Genomic DNA, 21,702 nt, shown 5'->3' on the forward strand with positions numbered 1-21,702 from the left:
TATATATCTACCAAAATTTTCTTGTTTGTGCCTTGAAACACCTGGCACCTAATTTCTTGTATTTATAATCTTCACGTAAACGTTTCAAGATAACTTACATACAATCATTACTGGCATATTTCCAGTAAAATCAATCACTAACAGTCCTGAATTAAAGTGCCTTACAAAACACCATGAGCTTGGACCGGTTAAAATTGAACAAATAGATTATCTTAATTAAGGATCTTTTCACTCAAAGAAAGAAAAATATGTAAATTCACAGACTCATCAATATTGGTGTTCTCCTATCATCATAGCTCAAGACCTCAAATAAAATGACTCCAAGCAATTCAGTTCTTAATAAGAAGTTATCTAATGATCAAGAAAGCCCATGACACTAAATAAAATCTTCATATCATAAAAATCCCACTAGAAACAGTTTACCAATTAAGTGACAAATTTCCAACAAAGCCAGCATGTACTGCTGGTTATTTGTATTCATCACATTTAAGTATGATAAACATACAGATTATATACGAGACAGAGAAGATAATACAGTATGTTTGTACCTGTACCAAACTGGGCCCAAGATCCTGGCTATTTCAATAGATATTTGTTTTTCTGTTTACAGTGGATTACCATATTCTGGTCTGTTGTCATTCCCTGCTGTGTTTCTTACGAGGCAGGAAGAGACTATTGTCATTTATGGTCAATATTAAGAGCTGTAGTGTAAGTCGTCATCTGGTCAATTCCCTGGAACAATTACAAGCTAAGGTCACATGACTTAAAGCACTTTGTTTCTCTGTGTCAGTGAAGGCTTATTTTTTCTTTCTATAAAAACACTTTACTTCATCTCCATTTGATGTTAAACAGCCATTACACTATAGAAGTAATTCTTGTTGAATGGGAAGTTTATAACCCTGCTGAATTTCCATCAAATCATTAAGAGTTTACATAGGAAGACATAATTTAACAAAGTCGGTGGACTTATAAACTACTGTGAGATAAAACATGAAAAGTCACTTATGAGTTTGCTAGGAAGCTATAGATCTATAATGTATAAAGTATGTTACAACAAAAACAAAGCCTTTTTATTTTGGATTTTATTACTAAATTAATTAATTAGTTCCTTGAATTTTTACGTGTTTTCATCAATTAAATCACCACTTTTAAGCATGGACATCAAAATCTAAACAGTCTCATGATTCTATTATACTGACAAATTCTTATCTGTTTTCTCATATCTGTACTGAATGACCATCTGTATATTGTGTATTACAGAATATAATTATCTCCCCTTTATCAAAACCACTATTTCTGTCCACACGTATAAAATCTATTATATCCTTATATAGCTGTAGACATTCCATAGAAAAACAACCACTCAAAATGGAATTCCATAAAATGTCTTCCAAAAACCATAATTCTACAGAAAAAAATTACCATCTTAAACTTGATGATAAATTCTATGGAGATTTTTCTATTTAACTTTTCCTTTGAATTGCATAAAATATCTAAAAAGTCTGAAACTTTTTCATGAAAAATGTTCACAAAATATAAGTGAGCTTTGAAAATCCGAGATACTTAAATAAAATTCTGAGAGCAAAAGCTGTCTGCAGTTAAGAAATGTCAATACCTTAATTGAGGGTTTTAGCGTCATATCCTCTTAGCATTGAAATTTGGATCAATATTACACGCAGTCACTGATATTGTTTCTGAATTTTTCGACAAAAACACAACAACAGATGCTTAAACAAGCTTTTTCATTGGCAATAAATCCAAATATAGAAGCTGAAATAAGGTTTTTCATTGGCTATTTAAGATATGGATATCTGATTAAAACACTATTGTTAAGCAGCACACAATTAAAAAAACTTGTGAACAAGGCCTGTAATGAAACCAGATCAATAACTATAGGATGTCTCCTACAAACTATTATAAACATCCAATACTAAGCAGCAGGATAGTCGACAGCTGTCAGTAGGGACATATTGATAATTCTTTACCAGACTGACAAGGAAAATACAGAGAAATTATTAATTTTTATGGAAATCTTTATTTTCACTCATTCCAAGAGAAATCTCAATTTATGAATTCATTTCTCCACGAAGCGACGGAGATACAATACAAAATTAACTTGAAATTTAGCACTAGTGCATTTTGTTGAGAGGATTTACCACCAAATCTTGTCCCAACACAAATGCATACTGATTTTGTTAAAAATAAAATTTCAGCCAAAGAAAAAGATGTTATTCTACACTGGTGATGTTTTGGCTATGGAGGCCAATTAACACATGAATTTGTAGTTAGAGTATCACAGGACAAGAGTATAGTGGATTCTATCAGTAATACTATCATGTTATCAAGTGGGTATCAGCCATCGTGACAGAAGCCTGAATTCTTGATTAGTATAATCATATATATAGTGTGTCATTTGATTTTCTATCAACTTGCACTTTTTTTCTATAACTGGTATTTAATCATTAATTCCTGGGACACAAAATGCTTTCTCTTTTAATTATTATCACTCTCCCCATTTCCAGAATCAGTATTATTCATTCACTTGACTGAAAATTATCCAACCTTGACTAACATTTTCAAATTAAAAAAAATAATCCCGATACACAATGTACCAGAACTTCAAAATTAATTCTTTTAATATCTTTATATTTTTCTGACAAGACACAGGTGTTGATCTATTTTTTGTCCTTGGTTGCTGTTACAGATGGAATGTGGTAATAGTGTTTTAAAGTCTGTGTCTATGTTGTATCATTTTCCAAACTTCAACAGTACACAATTTTGTTGTCCTTTCAAGCCACCAGTGTTGATGTTTTTGTTGCCCTAGTTACTAGTGTTGATATTTTTGTTGCCCTAGTTACCAGTGTTGATATTTTTGTTGCCCTAGTTACCAGTGTTGATATTTTTGTTGCCCTAGTTATCAGTGTTGATATTTTTGTTGCCCTAGTTACTAGTGTTGATATTTTTGTTGCCCTAGTTATCAGTATTGATATTTTTGTTGCCCTAGTTACCAGTGTTGATATTTTTGTTGCCCTAGTTATCAGTGATATTTTTGTTGCCCTAGTTACCAGTGTTGATATTTTTGTTGCCCTACCTATCAGTGTTGATATTTTTGTTGTTTTACGGATGTTGTCTGGTCACCTATTTTCCCTGCTATATTGATACACTTGACAAATGTTTCAGCATACAAGACTGAAGCATGTCACTTTTAAAGCCTTAGATGTTGTCTGGTCATCTATACATATCGTTTATACGTAACTAGTACCAGACGTGTGTATTCCTTAGGAACCCATTCTAGGACGATTACAGAAAATGAACAGAATTGCCCACACAGACAATAGGATCTCATTTTCTTTGTATTACATGGATACTGAAATGTAAAAGCTGACCACAAAATTTTACATTGTCAGTAAGGCTAATGTTAAATTTCTATGTTTTTCTGAATTCTAATAAATTATTATATATTGTTTATTTGAAATCATTTACAGATTTGGAAATGATTTATTAGAAATCTGAAGAATTTTCTTGGTGAGAGTGGTGAGAGCACATTCTAAATGCATTAACTTCGCAAGGTCTTTTACAACCTAAATAAAAAAGACAGGGAATAGCCTTAAAAATGTCTTTAAGGACATCTTTAATTTCAATTTTATATACCATGTAGATATTTATAATGGCTATAAATGTGTTAAGTATGACAGGCTACAGATCAAACATTATGGTTTATCAAAAAGTTTTGTGGATTTGGATTTTGTTTGATAAATATAGCTAAATAGAAAATACTATTTTTAACAGCTCGTGGAGATGTGTCCATTGATTAACAGTATTTGTGTAATCAATGAAAATAACGTCAGTAATTATTGACATTTCAAACTTACTAGTATTTCAGTATCTTACAACCTTGATACAAATTACAAGCAATCATTTCAGACTTAAGTCCCCAAAATGTTTCTTATTGTCTGATTTCAGGTAATGGTTTCCTACTATTAAAAAGCTAATTAAGACCTGGTATGAATAATGATATATGTTGAATGGATTTGCTTTACATTAAGTATTTCTACTAATCTGTTATCAAAACATACCAGACACACCCTCAGGTGTACGAACTTTCCTAAAACAACTACCGATCAGCCACGGTTACTTCTGCCACCAGACCATGCAGACACAGGGCTTCTTCTTCCCTTCATAATAAACCTTTCTTGATCCCATTTACTGTAATGGACTTGTTGCCATGTAAATATAGTCATGGCCATCACAGACTCAGCCCTTAGAAATACTTTATGGGCATCGTGTTTCAGTCAGCTGACCAGGCAGTACGTCAAATCTATAAGATACACCAACAGGGTGCCTATAGCATTGATAGGTCAAGTTTTCCTATAAAACCAAGTCTAATCTAGGGGCCATCACAATAAGTTTCTAGTTTTTCTTCGGCCTGACTGTGAATTACGTTTATTGATAATATCAAAACGAATGGCCTAGTTCATCATTGGACCAATCATCAATACTCCGAGTGCTATATATAGACATGGCCGTGAGCCTATGTATAATGATATCAGCCCTCCCATATATGTTTCCATTTCTTAGAAATTCTACAACAATGCTATGTTTTCTGTGTCATTAAAAGAGCTCATCATCGCCATGGAAGGTATTAAGTAAAATGCCTGGGCTAATTAGAAAATAAACACAAGTTAGCTCGCTCATTAAAAAGCTACATTTTGTTAAATACAAGTGTTAGATAAAACAATTCTGTATGTGAAACAAAGTTTTGCCCTTATCTTAAATTTGCCCTCCCTGTTCACAGATGAAAAGGGCAAACTCTTCCTAATATACAGTATTCAAGTCAGAAATTTCAAGTAATTTTTGATAAATATTGAGCTTAATAAAATTTCCTTCATTTCTTTAATAAAATCAATTATCAGCGATTGTATTTTCAATACATATGTATATCCAGTACATCACAGAACACTTCCAACATGTGACAGATGGTGACATGTTCAATTTGTGTCTATGTATGTGTGTCCTTGTACTAACAACTAACAAAGAAAATTCTAGTACTAAAATTCTGAAACCTGCACACAAATATAATTCAAAAGTTTGTTCTGGTCAGGTCGGTGTGTTGTTGTGTTTATAGACCGTGTTGTTTTATCTATATACAACAGAAAGTTGTTTTATTTATATACAACAGAAATTTGTTTTATTTATATACAACAGAAAGTTGTTTTATTTATATACAACAGAAAGTTGTTTTATTTATATACAACATAAGTTGTTTTATCTATATACAACAGAAAGTTGTTTTATCTATATACAACAGAAAGTTGTTTTATCTATATACAACAGAAAGTTGTTTTATTTATATACAACAGAAAGTTGTTTTATCTATATACAACAGAAAGTTGTTTTATTTATATACAACAGAAAGTTGTTTTATTTATATACAACAGAAAGTTGTTTTATCTATATACAACAGAAAGTTGTTTTATCTATATACAACAGAAAGTTGTTTTATCTATATACAACAGAAAGTTGTTTTATTTATATACAACAGAAAGTTGTTTTATCTATATACAACAGAAAGTTGTTTTATCTATATACAACAGAAAGTTGTTTTATTTATATACAACAGAAAGTTGTTTTATTTATATACAACAGAAAGTTGTTTTATCTATATACAACAGAAAGTTGTTTTATCTATATACAACAGAAAGTTGTTTTATCTATATACAACAGAAAGTTGTTTTATCTATATACAACAGAAAGTTGTTTTATCTATATACAACAGAAAGTTGTTTTATCTATATACAACATAAGTTGTTTTATTTATATACAACAGAAAGTTGTTTTATCTATATACAACAGAAAGTTGTTTTATCTATATACAACAGAAAGTTGTTTTATCTATATACAACAGAAAGTTGTTTTATCTATATACAACAGAAAGTTGTTTTATTTATATACAACAGAAAGTTGTTTTATCTATATACAACAGAAAGTTGTTTTATCTATATACAACAGAAAGTTGTTTTATTTATATACAACAGAATAGCTTTAACCCGAGAACAAATAAAGTGCCTCTATAGAGCCAGATAATGAAGCCTGCATTTTAACTATATAAGGATGCATGGTCAATGGGCTTTATCTAGTCTTACAGCTATTTTGAGAATGGGAACGTGAGTTAATAGGGCTTTTTCAACCCACATTCAGTGCTATTGTCATAAAGACAAATTTACAAAATGTAAAACATTCCAGAACATCCAGCTTTAATACACTCAATGTTCAGTGGAATTTCAAAATATTCTGATTTCCTTTAGAGATAACTCTATTTTACAAAATTCTCTATACTGTTTCAAGTTAATAGTCCCTTGTCTGGTGCTAAGCCCTCTCCTCTATGTGATTTGAGTACTGTGTATCATAAGCCTTTGTCTGGTACTAAGCCCCCCTCTATATATGCTTTGATTTCTGTGTATTATAAGCCCTTGTCTGGTGCTAAGCCCTGCCCTATATGTGATTTGAGTACTGTGTATTATAAGCCCTTGTCTGGTACTAAGCCCTGCCCTCTATGTGATTTGAGTACTGTGTATTATAAGCCTTTGTCTGGTACTAAGCTCTCTCTATATGTGCTTTGATTTCTGTGTATCATAAGCCCTTGTCTGGTACTAAGCCCTCCTCTACATGTGGTTTGAGTACTGTGTATTATAAGCCCTGTCTGGTGCTAAGCCCTGCCCTCTATGTGTTTGATTACTGTGTATCATAAGCCCTTGTCTGGTTCTAAGCTCTGTCCTCTATGTGATTTGAGTACTGTGTATTATAAGCCCCTGTCTGGTACTAAGCCCTGCCCTACATGTGATTTGAGTACTGTGTATTATAAGCCCCTGTCTGGTACTAAGCCCTGCCCTATATGTGATTTGATTACTTTGTATTATAAGCCCCTGTCTGGTACTAAGCCCTCCCCTACATGTGATTTGATTTCTGTGTATCATAAGCCCCTGTCTGGTGCTAAGCCCTGCCCTATATGTGATTTCAGTACTGTCTTGTTATTAAGCCATACTGCCTTGTATTTGTTATCAAGTCAATATACTTCTTTTGATAACATTGCATAATCACTGACCATGTCAATTAAACTGCTAAAATATTTAATCAATTATCTTACATGTTCTGATACCAGCAGAACAGAAAAATTCGACTAATCTAATAGTGACATTAATACAATCTTTGTGTAATCTTTGTTCCAATCTTCATCTGGTGAAGTGGTCTCCTAATGCTGACCTCTCTAGCTAAACTTCCCCATTAACCCTGTTATAAGGCATCGTGATCAGTTTACCAGCTATAGCCCCCGTTTCTACAGTAACATGTTAGATTGTCAGTAATCATCCCGTATTTCATTGTTAATCACACAGGAGACTATGACTGCTATCAAACCATCCCCGTATTTGGATACAGAATTGATTACACTCTTGCCAACACACTTTCAGCAATGAAATATGAAGTTTAACACAAAGTCTTCAGGAATCTTAAACCCATCAGTCTAAAGACAAATCAATTTTTAGCTTTGTGACTATCGTGTCAAATTTCAATCCGTTTTATTCTCAGCAGGAAGTAACGATACAACAGCCTATAATTAGCTATTTTAAAAAAATAAAAAATTGTCAGAAGTGGTATTATCTCCGTTATATACTTCTCCAATATCTGAGACAGCGACAACAGGAGAAGAAGAAATTAACGGTGTATTGATTAAACTACAGAGTGAACATCTCAGCCAACTAAATTAAAATTCATTCTTATGTTTCTCTCCTAAAATCCACATTTTGATGAAGTATGAAATCATTCTGCAAAATATTCCTAGTTATGACAAGTATGTTCTGGATCCTCGGATATCATAAAGTAAGCACTGAGGAGAAGATTCTGTCTCTTTTATGTATATTTATGTCATTCAATCTAAAAGCCATTTACCATAAACCAACAGTTTATAACATTCCATATCACAACAAATTTGCGGAAGTTAATTAACTTTAAACTCCAACAGGTACAATGATAATAAGAATAACAATTTTATATCTACACAAGAATGAACAGGTTATGAAGTGGGCATATTCAGCCCCTTGCTCAGGGCCATCAGTGGAGCCTGCTTGCCCGACAAAAGCTAGAAAAAAATAAGGATAATTTCACAAATAATTTTCTTTATATGGTGATGTTTACACATATTTGCATAAAGGCAGCTATGTGTCTATTCACAAGACAAATCTTAAAAATTAAATAATCATTACTTCCTGGTTATTATGACAATTAAGATTTGAGAGTTAATTGTTGTTATAGTGAAACTTGTGATAACGAATTGCAAGTAGAAGGAAATTGGTCTACAGTAATCATTATTCTAAAAACTTTATAAAACACAAGTCTGTAAAATTACCATTAACTAATCTGTCTGTTTGTTTCTCTTTCCAAAGGAAAAGGAATCTTGCTATCCAGTCACCATTTCATAGCTCAGAAAATGACAAACTTGCAAAAAATATGACAATATTTTATCTTGTACAAAACCGAAATTCAAATACTCATTTTCAAACACAACAATCAACCACTTTATCTTTACAGTTTAGAAGGAACATTTGAAAATGTTTTCTCGTCCATTAATCATCATTTAGATGACAATTTGTAACAGCCGTTTATCTGACTCAGTCCTGTGTACAGCCTGCTGGGGAGGACTGAAGTGCTTACAGCACGGTTCTGACTCTGTCCTGTGTACAGCCTGCTGGGGAGGACTGAAGTGCTTACAGCACAGTTCTGACTCTGTCCTGTGTACAGCCTGCTGGGGAGGACTGAAGGGCTTACAGCACGGTTCTGACTCAGTCCTGTGTACAGCCTGCTGGAGAGGACTGAAGGGCTTACAGCCGTTTATCTGACTCAGTCCTGTGTACAGCCTGCTGGGGAGGACTGAAGGGCGTACAGCACAGTACTATCTGTTCTATAGGTTCTACAGATACCTCTTCTCTACTCTGATCCATCATCCCCTTGTTACACAAGATGAAAGAGATCTCTACAAACCACCGTGTACTTCATCTTCTGGTGTTTACTTCAATTTTTAGGGCAGGTATTGATTTTTTTTAAACCCACAGAGACAGAAAAGGGGAACATGCAATATGCTAGTGTGAGAGAACCGAAGTACAAAGTAGCTACAGAGTTTATATAACACTACATTTCATCTCCTCTGGCTCATATTCAGTGATAACACTATATACACAGAATGGCATATTCCTAAGAATGTTATGTCTCCATACAGAGAGATGTGTATTGTCAATTCTAGATACCTACCACAAGCTTAACATTCTGACTGATGGACAGTCAAATCGTAAAACTTTCTTTATCTCTGGTAAATCGATACAGAATATCACTTTATCTGGTAAACAAATCTATACAGAATATCTCTTTATCTTGTAAATAAATCTAAACAGAATATCATATTATCTGGTAAACAAATCTATACAGAATATCATTTTATCTGGTAAAAAAATGTATACAGAATATCTCTTGATCTGGTCAACAAATCTATACAGAATATCATTTTATCTGGTAAAAAAATGTATACAGAATATCTCTTGATCTGGTCAACAAATCTATACAGAATATCACTTTATCTGGTAAACAAATCTATACAGAATATCATTTTATCTGGTTAACAAATCTATACAGAATATCTCTTGATCTGGTCAACGAATCTATACAGAATATCACTTTATCTGGTAAACAAATCTATACAGAATATCATTTTATCTGGTTAACAAATCTATACAGAATATCTCTTGATCTGGTCAACGAATCTATACAGAATATCACTTTATCTGGTAAACAAATCTATACAGAATATCATTTTATCTGGTTAACAAATCTATACAGAATATCTCTTGATCTGGTAAACAAATCTATACAGAATATCACTTTATCTGGTAAACAAATCTATACAGAATATCACTTTATCTGGTAAATAAATCTAAACAGAATATCACTTTATCTGGTAAACAAATCTATACAGAATATCTTTTTATCTGGTAAACAAATCTATACAGAATATCTCTTTATCTGGTAAACAAATCTATATAGAATATCACTTTATCTGGTAAAGAAATCTATACAGAATATTACTTTATCTGGTAAATAAATCTACACAGAATATCTCTTTATCTGGTAAACAAATCTATACAGAATATTACTTTATCTGGTAAATAAATCTATACAGAATATCTCTTTATCTGGTAAACAAATCTAAACAGAATATTACTTTATCCGGTAAATAAATCTATACAGAATATTACTTTATCTTGTAAATAAATCTATACAGAATATCTCTTTATCTGGTAAATAAATCTATACAGAATATCACTTTATCTTGTAAATAAATCTATACAGAATATCTCTTTATCTGGTAAAAAAATCTATTCAGAATATTTCTTTATCTGGTAAATAAATCTATATAGAATATCACTTTATCTGGTAAACAAATCTATACAGAATACCTCTTTATCTGGTAAAAAAATCTATACAGAATACCTCTTTATCTGGTAAATAAATCTATACAGAATATTACGTTATCTTGTAAATAAATCTATACAGAATATCTCTTTATCTGGTAAACAAATCTAAACAGAATATTACTTTATCTGGTAAATAAATCTATACAGAATATCTCTTTATCTGGTAAATAAATTATTTTTACAATTATTTCAAACAGAAAAAAATGGTGAAAACTTGGAACCTTCTGATATTGTGATTTGAAGTAACAGGTATTTCAGATGGAGTGGTATATTCTTAATGTTCTTCAATTTAAAGCATTCAATGATAAAGACATGTTGATTGTAACATACAACAAAATATCATTGTGTCGTATCCACCTGTACACCAATTAACATACCTTATAAGGTGATGATTATTCAGTAAATACCAGTACTGTAATACTTATAAACCCTTTTCCTCCATTCTAACTCAGTAAGGAATACTTTCTGTCCTCTCAATGACTTTAAAATAAGATCATGGCGTAACCACAAATGATAGATACTGAACGGAAAAATGAGATCAACATCATTCACACAGTCCAATCAAAATCTGGAAACTTTGAGACGTTGACAGTTTAATTATCTGTGATCCTCCTGTCACAAAATTTCACAAATTCTTATTCTGTTGATCTTAAATCATTTTCACGATGAAATTTTCATACAGCATGGTTCATCAGTACATGTATAATATTCTGCATAGACTTACCTTTGTAAAGGTATGGTAAGGAATGTATTACACAAGACGTAAACGGATAAATGAAGGTAATTTATATTCTACATACACTAATAGCTAAATTAAAATGTATCCATTTGATTTAACGATAAATTCTATGTACCTATAATAGTGCAGATAAAATGGCTTTTCATCAACAATATCTAAAAGTACCAGCATTTAACCATAGCTTTTAATATTACCTACCAGTATATGTTTCAACTCTTACTACCAGCGGCCAAAAGATATAGATAACAGTAATAAATGAAACCCTGGTGGACCAGTATATAAAAACTTATATACTAATTATCTATAATTAGGAACAGGTGCCAATCAAGTATTCATTACATCAGCCATACGATTACATTTAAAAAAAAAAGCATTTTTGAGGATTTTCTATATTGAAAATAATACATCAAAAGATATATACATGATGCTTGGTGGAAAAAAAAATAAAAACAAGATATGTTTATGAAACACAATTCTGCATCAGAATTCTGAAGTGGGACATTAAAACTATACTGTGTCAGACATGTGCTACTTGTATGCACACTCTGAGAAACACTATGTATTCATTGTGGTAATATTTTTTTTTTCAAGTAGGTCAAATGGCATGGTCAAGGTCACATGATCAAAGCATTTTGATACCACCAGAAAGGTCTTACCATATCGAACGCACATGCCAAATATGAAAACCATACCTCTTATGTGGCAACAGTTATGGTCATTGTAAAAACAATTTAAATGTAGTTCAAAGGTCATGGTGAAGGTCATGGTCACATGGTGAACAATTTTGGTACCATAAGAAACACACATTTGACAGTTGACAACAGACAAAACGACAGCACAAAACACTAGGCTACTGATCCGGGGGCATAAAAACATCCTAAACCAACTAGAAATACCATAACATTGTTTTATAAATTATTTTAGCATACACACACTGAATAAGTACATATACACAAGAGTTTTATACAACAACAAAAAATCTTCAGTATCATTCACAGTTTCTCCTCTGTGAAATGTTATGAATTATCTTTTATAAATTCTTATAAATTTCTATAAATTTGGAATATACTTCACATTAACCATCCTTTCAAATGACAGGACTTCTCAACTTACCACACGTAATGTAAATGTTACCTGTAAATATCAGGTGTCAAATGGATAGGGTATCAGATGGCCATGTTTCTTGAGCCTGTAGTGGTTACACTTTGGTGCTTCAGATAGGCTATTTAACTATATCAATACAGAGATCTATGAGGATAATCACAGTATATCTTACAACCAGGTCTTAAACAAACAGCAATTATCAGTCTATGTTTGAGGAGTGATAAAACAGACAAAGCCCGTCAACATCTTCACCACCCAGTAAATAGGATCTTCAGTAGGCTCTCTCATTATAGCACTTGTTTTAAACAGAACTTTTCACAGATTACAGATCTAGATTCACAAATCTTTATCAGACAGTCTGAAATCTTTGTTAATTTACCAAACACATACTCCTTACAACAGAGAACTCTCCATTTTTTGCAACATCATTAAGTCAGGATGTGTTTTGTTAAACAGTCCTTTCATAATAAAAGTAAACTTTTGGTGTTGGAGGCACCAGGGTGTAGCTCTTTTATTTCAAGACTTGAGAATTGGAAGTTAGATCTTGACCTCGCATAATTATATTACCTCCCTTTCCATACCATGTCTTACATCTATTTTGTTGATGGTCTGAAACCAGGATGCAGTACTTCAAGGAGAAACAATCTCAAAACAAGTGCTGAAATTGTTGTAAGATCTAGTTTTGGTTCACATAAATACGACTTGAATATCTGAAGTTTTAGCTTTCAATTACATTTTGTTATAAGTGAAGGCAGTAAGTAACAAACCAAGATTCAGAACTACATATTATGTCCAGTTCTCACAAGAGTAAGAAAAGTAAATTTTAAATTGCTCCGCTGGTATCCAGATGTTTGCATAATGAATGTAGTTGTATTTCAATAAATTAAATAAACGCATGAAGCTGTCTACATCACAGCAACATTTGTAGTATGTTCATGTAAGGGAGGTAACTGACAGAAAACAAAATGAATGTAGTTGTATTTCAATATATTTAAATAAAAGAATGAAGCTGTTTGCATCACAGCAACATTTGTGGTATGTTTATATAAGGGAGGTAACTATTATTGAAAACAGTACTTTGGAATTTATTAGTTTATGTATGCCTTTCTTTCAGCCCGTTTATTAATTATACATACACAAGTTAGCAACACTCTTTCTTAAGGGTTTCTCTTTTTTCAAATATCATTGAAAATTTAATTATCTTTATCATAATCCCGTCACAAAATTTCACAGATTCATCTTTCATATTTTGCTGATCTTAAATCATTTTGCAATTATTTTCGAATTAAAGCCATCTGTCATCAGATTGCTTAGATTCGAAACAACATGTAAACAACCTACTCTGCTAATAAAACCTGAATTGGTGAGGATTGGACTGTGTTGTTGTCACTCTGGGAATTTCATTTGACGATTTTTAGTGACGATTCTGTATTCTCATAGTATTAAGGGTCTTTCCCAGATGTATTTCATTGATCTTCACCGATAGAGGGACATTGTGCCTCCATCCCCCTCCCCTCCCTGCTTTGATCCATAGTTTTAAATAATATAATAAATTTAGATCCAGTTACACAGGAGGTGTCAAACATAATCCTAAATGTTTAGTTACTGATGTCATTAATAATGATAAAGCGTATTTGATGATAATGCCAATCCATTAACTTTGGAATTGAAAATATGAAAAACAGTGACTTTAGTGGAACATGAAAACCCTCAAAATATTGCTGTAAAGTTCCATCATTTCATTCTGCAGTAATTGTCATAAGATTTTTTCTGGTGAGTTCAGAATTAAGCCATTTCCAAATTTTATTTAGTTCTAATTAAAGTGGTTTTCAAAATTTGAGGGAGTGAATACAGGAAAGCATCAGCCCAGAATTTATCTAAATCCCTGAGTTCCAAAAATCACAGAGATACAAATTCAACAGGTGGAAATCTGTTCACAGTGTGATTACTGAGATATACTTACCTTTCCTATACACTGCTTAAGTATACTCCAGATACTGAAGTCATTTCGGTCAAACATCGGAACAGGAAGCCGGCTCCTGAATAAAAAAATAATATATTTTACTATAAAAAAACATTGGGTCAAAATATTATATAATGACAATTGCAATTTTAGTACAAAAATATAGAGATCACAAACACTGATTCACGTTGAAGTTGTAGTTATGATATCCCGACAATTAAGTAACATAGGGACCTTGAGAACGGTATTTGGTAACATAAGGACCTTGAGAACGGTATTTGGTAACATTGGGACCTTGAGAACGGCATTTGGTAACATAAGGACCTTGAGAACGGTATTTGGTAACATTGAGACCTTGAGAACGGGACCTTGAGAACGATATTTGGTAACATAGGGACCTTGAGAACGGTATTTGGTAACATTGGGACCTTAAGAACAGTATTTGGTAACATAGGGACCTTGAGAACGGTATTTGGTAATATTGGGACCTTGAGAACAGTATTTGGTAACATTGGGACCTTGAGAACGGGACCTTGAGAACGATATTTGGTAACATAGGGACCTTGAGAACGGTATTAGGTAACATTGGGACCTTAAGAACAGTATTAAGTAACATAGGGACCTTGAGAACGGTATTTGGTAACATAAGGACCTTGAGAACGGTATTTGGTAACATTGGGACCTTGAGAACGGCATTTGGTAACATAAGGACCTTGAGAACGGTATTTGGTAACATTGAGACCTTGAGAACGGGACCTTGAGAACGATATTTGGTAACATAGGGACCTTGAGAACGGTATTTGGTAACATTGGGACCTTAAGAACAGTCTTTGGTAACATAGGGACCTTGAGAACGGTATTTGGTAATATTGGGACCTTGAGAACGGTATTTGGTAACATTGGGACCTTGAGAACGGTATTTGGTAACATTGGGACCTTGAGAACAGTATTTGGTAACATAGGGACCTTGAGAACGGTATTTGGTAACATAGGGACCTTGAGAATTTGAATTAAAGCATCTCATTACAAATACTGATATCACTAATCACAGGATTGAAGAATCACTTCAAAGTTGAAGTTGACTCTCCCCCTCACCTAAGAATAAGCACCTTCGAAGGATAAGAGATTATATAAATCACCAAATGTTTCCTTCAAGTCATAGCTTCTAATTATGTGAGTGAAATTTTTTATATCAGCTGAAGACTAGATATGATTATCGAACATCATGTATGTGATCAGAAAATAGCATAGCCTTGGGTTAGACAACCAAGAATATCACCCCTCGGGTTGGAGATTTCTCTGTCACACCCTCAAGGTAGGGGAAGATTCTATTAATCTTTGTCATAGTGTAAATGTTAAAATCATATGTATGTCACCTCTAAGTTTCAAATTTTACATCATTTGTATAAACATGAACTGACAGCTTTTATCTTAATGATGCTAGGTCTGGCAACAAGCCATGATTGCTGGACCTGGGGAGGGTGTTTATCTGGATACACTCAACAATTGTATTTTATAAAAGACCATATCTGTCGTATACCTTTCTTTTCATACAGTTTTATATAAAAGACCTGTCCTCAGTTATTTTGTACACCTGAAACTGCCAGGAAGTTGGAACCAATTTATTTCAATTTACTATCAGTGTCAAATTCATTTTTGCTTGACTCTTCATCAAGTGCTTGAGGATAGTAGTATGTAAATTGTCTGATTTAAAACCAGGTGTTTAAAGGATCAAATTAGGAATTCAATTAAAATGTTTAATCTAGAAAACAATTTTAATAAAAACAGGAGATTTTGCCTTGATCGCTGTATATAAAACTAATTAAAAAAAAATATGGTATAATTTGTAATTATCGTAAATATTTTTACAAGTCAGATGTAATTCATTTTTAACACCATATATAGCTCAGTTTCTTCAGTTAGGTTCAGATACTATTATCAGGTTCAAATAAAACCAAATTGCGTGCAGACCAATTTCACTGAAGTTATTGATTAATGAAAAATATATCTTTTAACGGGCAGCGCACGCGAATCCAACTCTACGGTTGACCACTTAACTTGTGCAGTAAGAAAGAAGATCATTACGTCAGACTGTCACTTTAACTTAGAAAGGCAGTTCAACGAAAAGTTTCCAAGCCCAGTGTCCAGATAATTACATCAAATCAATTATACTCAAACCATTTCTAAAATGCAACATCATGATTGAATATCAGAAAGTTATCAAATACTTACTTCAGTATTTTTCACTAATTTTCATAATAAGATATTGGATTAAGGTGAAAGTGAGAAGGGAAATTCAGATCAATTACAGTAAATCCATTCTTAGAAACTCAGAGTTATATTGGTCCTACACTTGATCCAACAAAATTTCATAGCCTGGTTCTCTCAGATCTGGTCACATTTATTGCAGGATTTGATGTATTGATTAATCAGCAAAATAGATTCAGAGATTCCCTTCACCATCTATTCTGATCCCTAACTCCAATAAAATCTGGCTGTACAATACATCAGACTTAAATTTAAAATCCTTAACACTGTAGATGTTTGTCGTCCTAGATTTGAAATAGTCATACACAGCAAGAATTTTTTCAGAAAACATCAAACTTTTGTTCAACCAATGATATCTTATAATAGTATGTCTCACTTTTGTATAAGCAATGGTACTTTGTAACAATATGTCTCACTTTTGTATAAGCAATGGTACTTTGTAACAATATGTCTCACTTTTGTATAAGCAATGGTACTTTGTAACAATATGTCTCACTTTTGTATAAGCAATGGTACTTTGTAACAATATGTCTCACTTTTGTGTTAGCAATGGTACTTTGTGACAATATGTCTTCCTTTTGTGTAAGCAATGGTACTTTGTAACAATATGTCTCACTTTTGTATAAGCGATGGTACTTTGTAACAATATGTCTCACTTTTGTATAAGCGATGGTACTTTGTAACAATATGTCTCACTTTTGTATAAGCGATGGTACTTTGTAACAATATGTCTCACTTTTGTATAAGCGATGGTACTTTGTAACAATATGTCTCACTTTTGTATAAGCGATGGTACTTTGTAACAATATGTCTCACTTTTGTATAAGCAATGGTACTTTGTAACAATATGTCTCACTTTTGTATAAGCAATGGTACTTTGTAACATATGTCATGTCTCTCACTTTTGTATAAGCAATGGTACTTTGTAACAATATGTCTCACTTTTGTATAAGCAATGGTACTTTGTAACAATATGTCTCACTTTTGTATAAGCAATGGTACTTTGTAACAATATGTCTCACTTTTGTATAAGCAATGGTGTCCCCCTTTTTAATAACCAATGATAACACTTTGTATCTTTATATACCTATAACAATTAAAAGATGTATGTTAAGATTGCTGCAAATTTAGAGAATTGCTTCATGAAAATAATTTTTTCCGGAAATGAACCAAATGTACTTCCAAATGAATTGCTTTGTTGGAATATATTTGTCTGTGGATAAGATGAATGATGGAGAATTGATCAACACTTAGCCATGAACAATGTGTATCTCCAGGTCCACAAATAGACTTTAGCTCAGTAATGGACACAATATGTAGTATTGGATTTACTCTCTCCGACCATGAATGTCCCTAACAGATACCATTTATAGCTGTTGGTTTCAAGCTCTCCTGGACTTCTCCAACATCTTTATCACTGTTTAACTTAATAAAGATGCCTGTTATACATTCATATACACAGAATCCTTTCCATAATTAATTAGATTTTTATGAAACTAAGCTTGAAATTTTTCATTTTAACTAGCTGATCAAAGTAATGAGAAAATTACTGAAAAATTCTATCTATTCCAAATGAAATTAAGACAACATAATTCAGTAAACTCCTACTGAAATTTTATATCTTAAATATGAAATTGAAGCAAACCATTTTTTTAATTTTCAAAATGAGATTAATTACAACATCAAGTCAATATCTAGATTCCAGGTTTTAACTTTTGTAAAAGAACTTTTGTGATTTGGACAGTGAAATCCTTCTTGTGTATAATGTATAGTGTAAGTTGTCCTGGTTGTGGGATAATTATTGAAATATTTATCCTTGCAAGCCTAATTATGTTACATGAAATGCTGTGTTTACTGCACTACCAGACTGTTGGAGTACAATTGTGTGACAAGTAGATCTATAAAACTGAACACATTAACTCTACAGACTACTTCTTACCTTTGGTACTTACAATATTAGGCTACTAAACAGAAACATTGATACAGCTGAAAATTTTACATTATATATCATCTATATATCAAATTAAAAAACTTCGATAAGAATCAAATTCACACTAATTTGCATACTTCATGAGTAACTAAAGGAAATTTTCAACAGGGAATGCACTGTCAAAAAACAAATGATAAAAATGGAAATATTTCATAGATGTTTGGGAATAAAACCATGTCTGGGATGATTCCAGTCTGATGAGCATTTCATCAAAATAATTTCCCAGGGGTGTATTTTTAAATTCCCACTCTCTCTATAAACTATATAATACTAGAATATGATGGCATTTTATCCTGTGGTGTCTCCATACAGAGTGCAAAAACAGTTACCTCTTAAAGTAGTGTGATGATTCAGCTCAAAGATATGCTGTCAAAAAAAACCTATGTTTATATATAAATAATTAAAGTGACCTTTACAGGTGTGCTTATTTCTATAACAATGATTTATCAACAGATGAATATTAATTATGTGCTGATAAATGTATGTGTAGTTTTAAGCCCTGTGTTATACCTCAATATGTATTAACATGGTTGCATTGTGTACAATCTAGATCTAGACCAGTATGTGTTCTTGCTTCCCCGTTCTATTGTACTCTACATGTTAAATAAATAACATTTTTAGCACACAGCTGATGTGTACCACATGTGAGAACAGTAGTGGAAGAGTTCTTCCTGGAGATTCTATAATGTATATTATAAGTGACTGCATCAGTCTACATAGGAGAAACACATGTTGGACAAAGAGACTAACAAACAGGTTGCATAATATATATCAGAGAAGTAAATATATCAGACTGTCTGACCTAGTTATGGTTACCTTAAATCCGTCCCTTCAGATTTTATGAGATCAAACTTGATTAATTTTTTGTATAAATTACTTTTATTTTTACTGTAGATATACTTACACCAAAATAAACCCACAAAACACATCATCATGTTAATTTTACCACCAGGGTCACATATACATGTATACTTATGGACTACTGATCCAGAATTTGATGATTTTAAGGAATCAAACATTGTATTCAATTAATTCCCTTATAAAACGTAATTGATATATATATATCACATGAATAGTATAGAAATGCATAATACAATGGAAATTTTTTATATATTATGATAATTAAACAGTAATCAAATCTGGTCTCATTTACTGGCAAAATTGTCTTCAAAACCCTGGTTTTTTCCTTTATTTATCAGCATTTATGGGACAAATATTAATTTTTTCAATTTCTTTGAAGACTTTACCATAAATACAAAAAAAAATAAACAAATAAAAAGCATACCTCGAAATTATGATCGATGATACTGCTGGTACAGAGAGACTTAAGGTTAAGGTTACTGCTGGTAGAGAGAGACTTCAGGTTAAGGTTACTGCTGGTACAGAGAGACTTAAGGTTAAGGTTACTGCTGGTACAGAGAGACTTAAGGTTAAGGATACTGCTGGTACAGAGAGACTTAAGGTTAAGGTTACTGCTGGTACAGAGAGACTAAAGGTTAAGGTTACTGCTGGTACAGAGAGACTTCAGGTTAAGGATACTGCTGGTACAGAGAGACTTAAGGTTAAGATTACTGCTGGTACAGAGAGACTTAAGGTTAAGATTACTGCTGGTACAGAGAGACTTAAGGTTAAGGTTACTACTAGTACAGAGAGACTTAAGGTTAAGGTTACTGCTGGTACAGAGAGACTTAAGAATAAGGTTACTGCTGGTACAGAGAGACTTAAGGTTAAGGTTACTACTAGTACAGAGAGACTTAAGGTTAAGGTTACTGCTGGTACAGAGAGACTTAAGGTTAAGGTTACTACTAGTACAGAGAGACTTAAGGTTAAGGTTACTGCTGGTACAGAGAGACTTAAGGTTAAGGTTAATGTTACTGCTGGTAGTGATGTGAAATGATATTTTATTTTAAGTACAGTTAGGAGGATTCTGGATAGCTAAAGTCAGAAGGTCTCATATCTCTCCGTATACCTGTACTTAACTCTCAGTTATCACGTGACTCGAGAGTAAAATAGATATTTCTACCCGTTGATGTGTCTGTCTGACAATGTTGTAGTATGATAATGACTTATCTAAACCAGTCGATTTTACAACATCTTATTTTCGCTTCAAAAAGTACAAACATGGACTAATCTCAGACCGACTTTTTTCAAAGTTTTTGTCACCAGTACTTCAATCCGTTTCACAAGTTCTATCCAGAATAAATATAATAAAAAATGTAATGTAAACTCCGAAACCGGATACAGACAGCATGTTACATAAATAGAAACGGATGACCGAGTATGTCACAAAAGGGACAAGCTATGTTGAGTCTGTTTCAAAATATCCATATACGCAAGGGTAAATGGGCAACGTGTTGTTGTAAGTATACAACAATCTATGTTGAGTCTGTTTCAAAATAACCATATACTGAAGGGTAGAGTGTCGTTGTAAGTATACAACAATCTATGTGTTGAGTCTGTTTCAAAATAACCATATACTGAAGGGTAGCGTGTCGTTGTAAGTATACAACAATCTATGTTGAGTCTGTTTCAAAATTACCATATACTCAAGGGTAAATGGGCAACGTGTCATTGTAAGTATATATACAACAATCTATGTTGAGTCTGTTTCAAAATTACCATATACGCAAGGGTAAATGGGCAACGTGTTGTTGTAAGTATACAACAATCTATGTTGAGTCTGTTTCAAAATAACCATATACTGAAGGGTAGCGTGTCGTTGTAAGTATACAACAATCTATGTTGAGTCTGTTTCAAAATAACCATATACTGAAGGGTAGCGTGTCGTTGTAAGTATATATACAACAATCTATGTTGAGTCTGTTTCAAAATTACCATATACTCAAGGGTAAATGGGCAACATGTCGTTGTATGTATACAACAATCTATGTTGAGTCTGTTTCAAAATTACCATATACTGAAGGGTAGCGTGTCGTTGTAAGTATACAACAATCTATGTTGAGTCTGTTTCAAAATAACCATATACTGAAGAGTAAATGGGCAACGTGTCAGTATACAGACATACTCCTAATTCCATGAAAAGAATTCAGGTTATATTATTGTTTTTATTTGATGTTTGATTAGATGAGGACTAACATAACACCCAAGGCAGTCAAACATT

At 32.5% G+C, this 21,702-nt stretch overlaps 1 protein-coding gene across 1 annotated transcript in view; it reads right to left on the reverse strand.

The window, feature by feature from the left end:
- LOC132544246 (oxysterol-binding protein-related protein 1-like) overlaps window positions 1–21,702 on the reverse strand; it is a 110,739-nt gene that overhangs the window by 23,934 nt on the left and 65,103 nt on the right. Inside the window, exon 15 of the mRNA XM_060207818.1 lies at window positions 14,324–14,399. Within this exon, the coding sequence (XP_060063801.1) occupies window positions 14,324–14,399 (76 nt within the window). The remainder of the gene's footprint in view (window positions 1–14,323; window positions 14,400–21,702) is intronic.

The sequence above is a fragment of the Ylistrum balloti genome, unplaced genomic scaffold (genome assembly GCF_031769215.1).
Source record: "Ylistrum balloti isolate Yb309-2 unplaced genomic scaffold, AGI_CSIRO_Ybal_v1 Utg369786, whole genome shotgun sequence".
Lineage (NCBI taxonomy): Eukaryota > Metazoa > Mollusca > Bivalvia > Pectinida > Pectinidae > Ylistrum > Ylistrum balloti.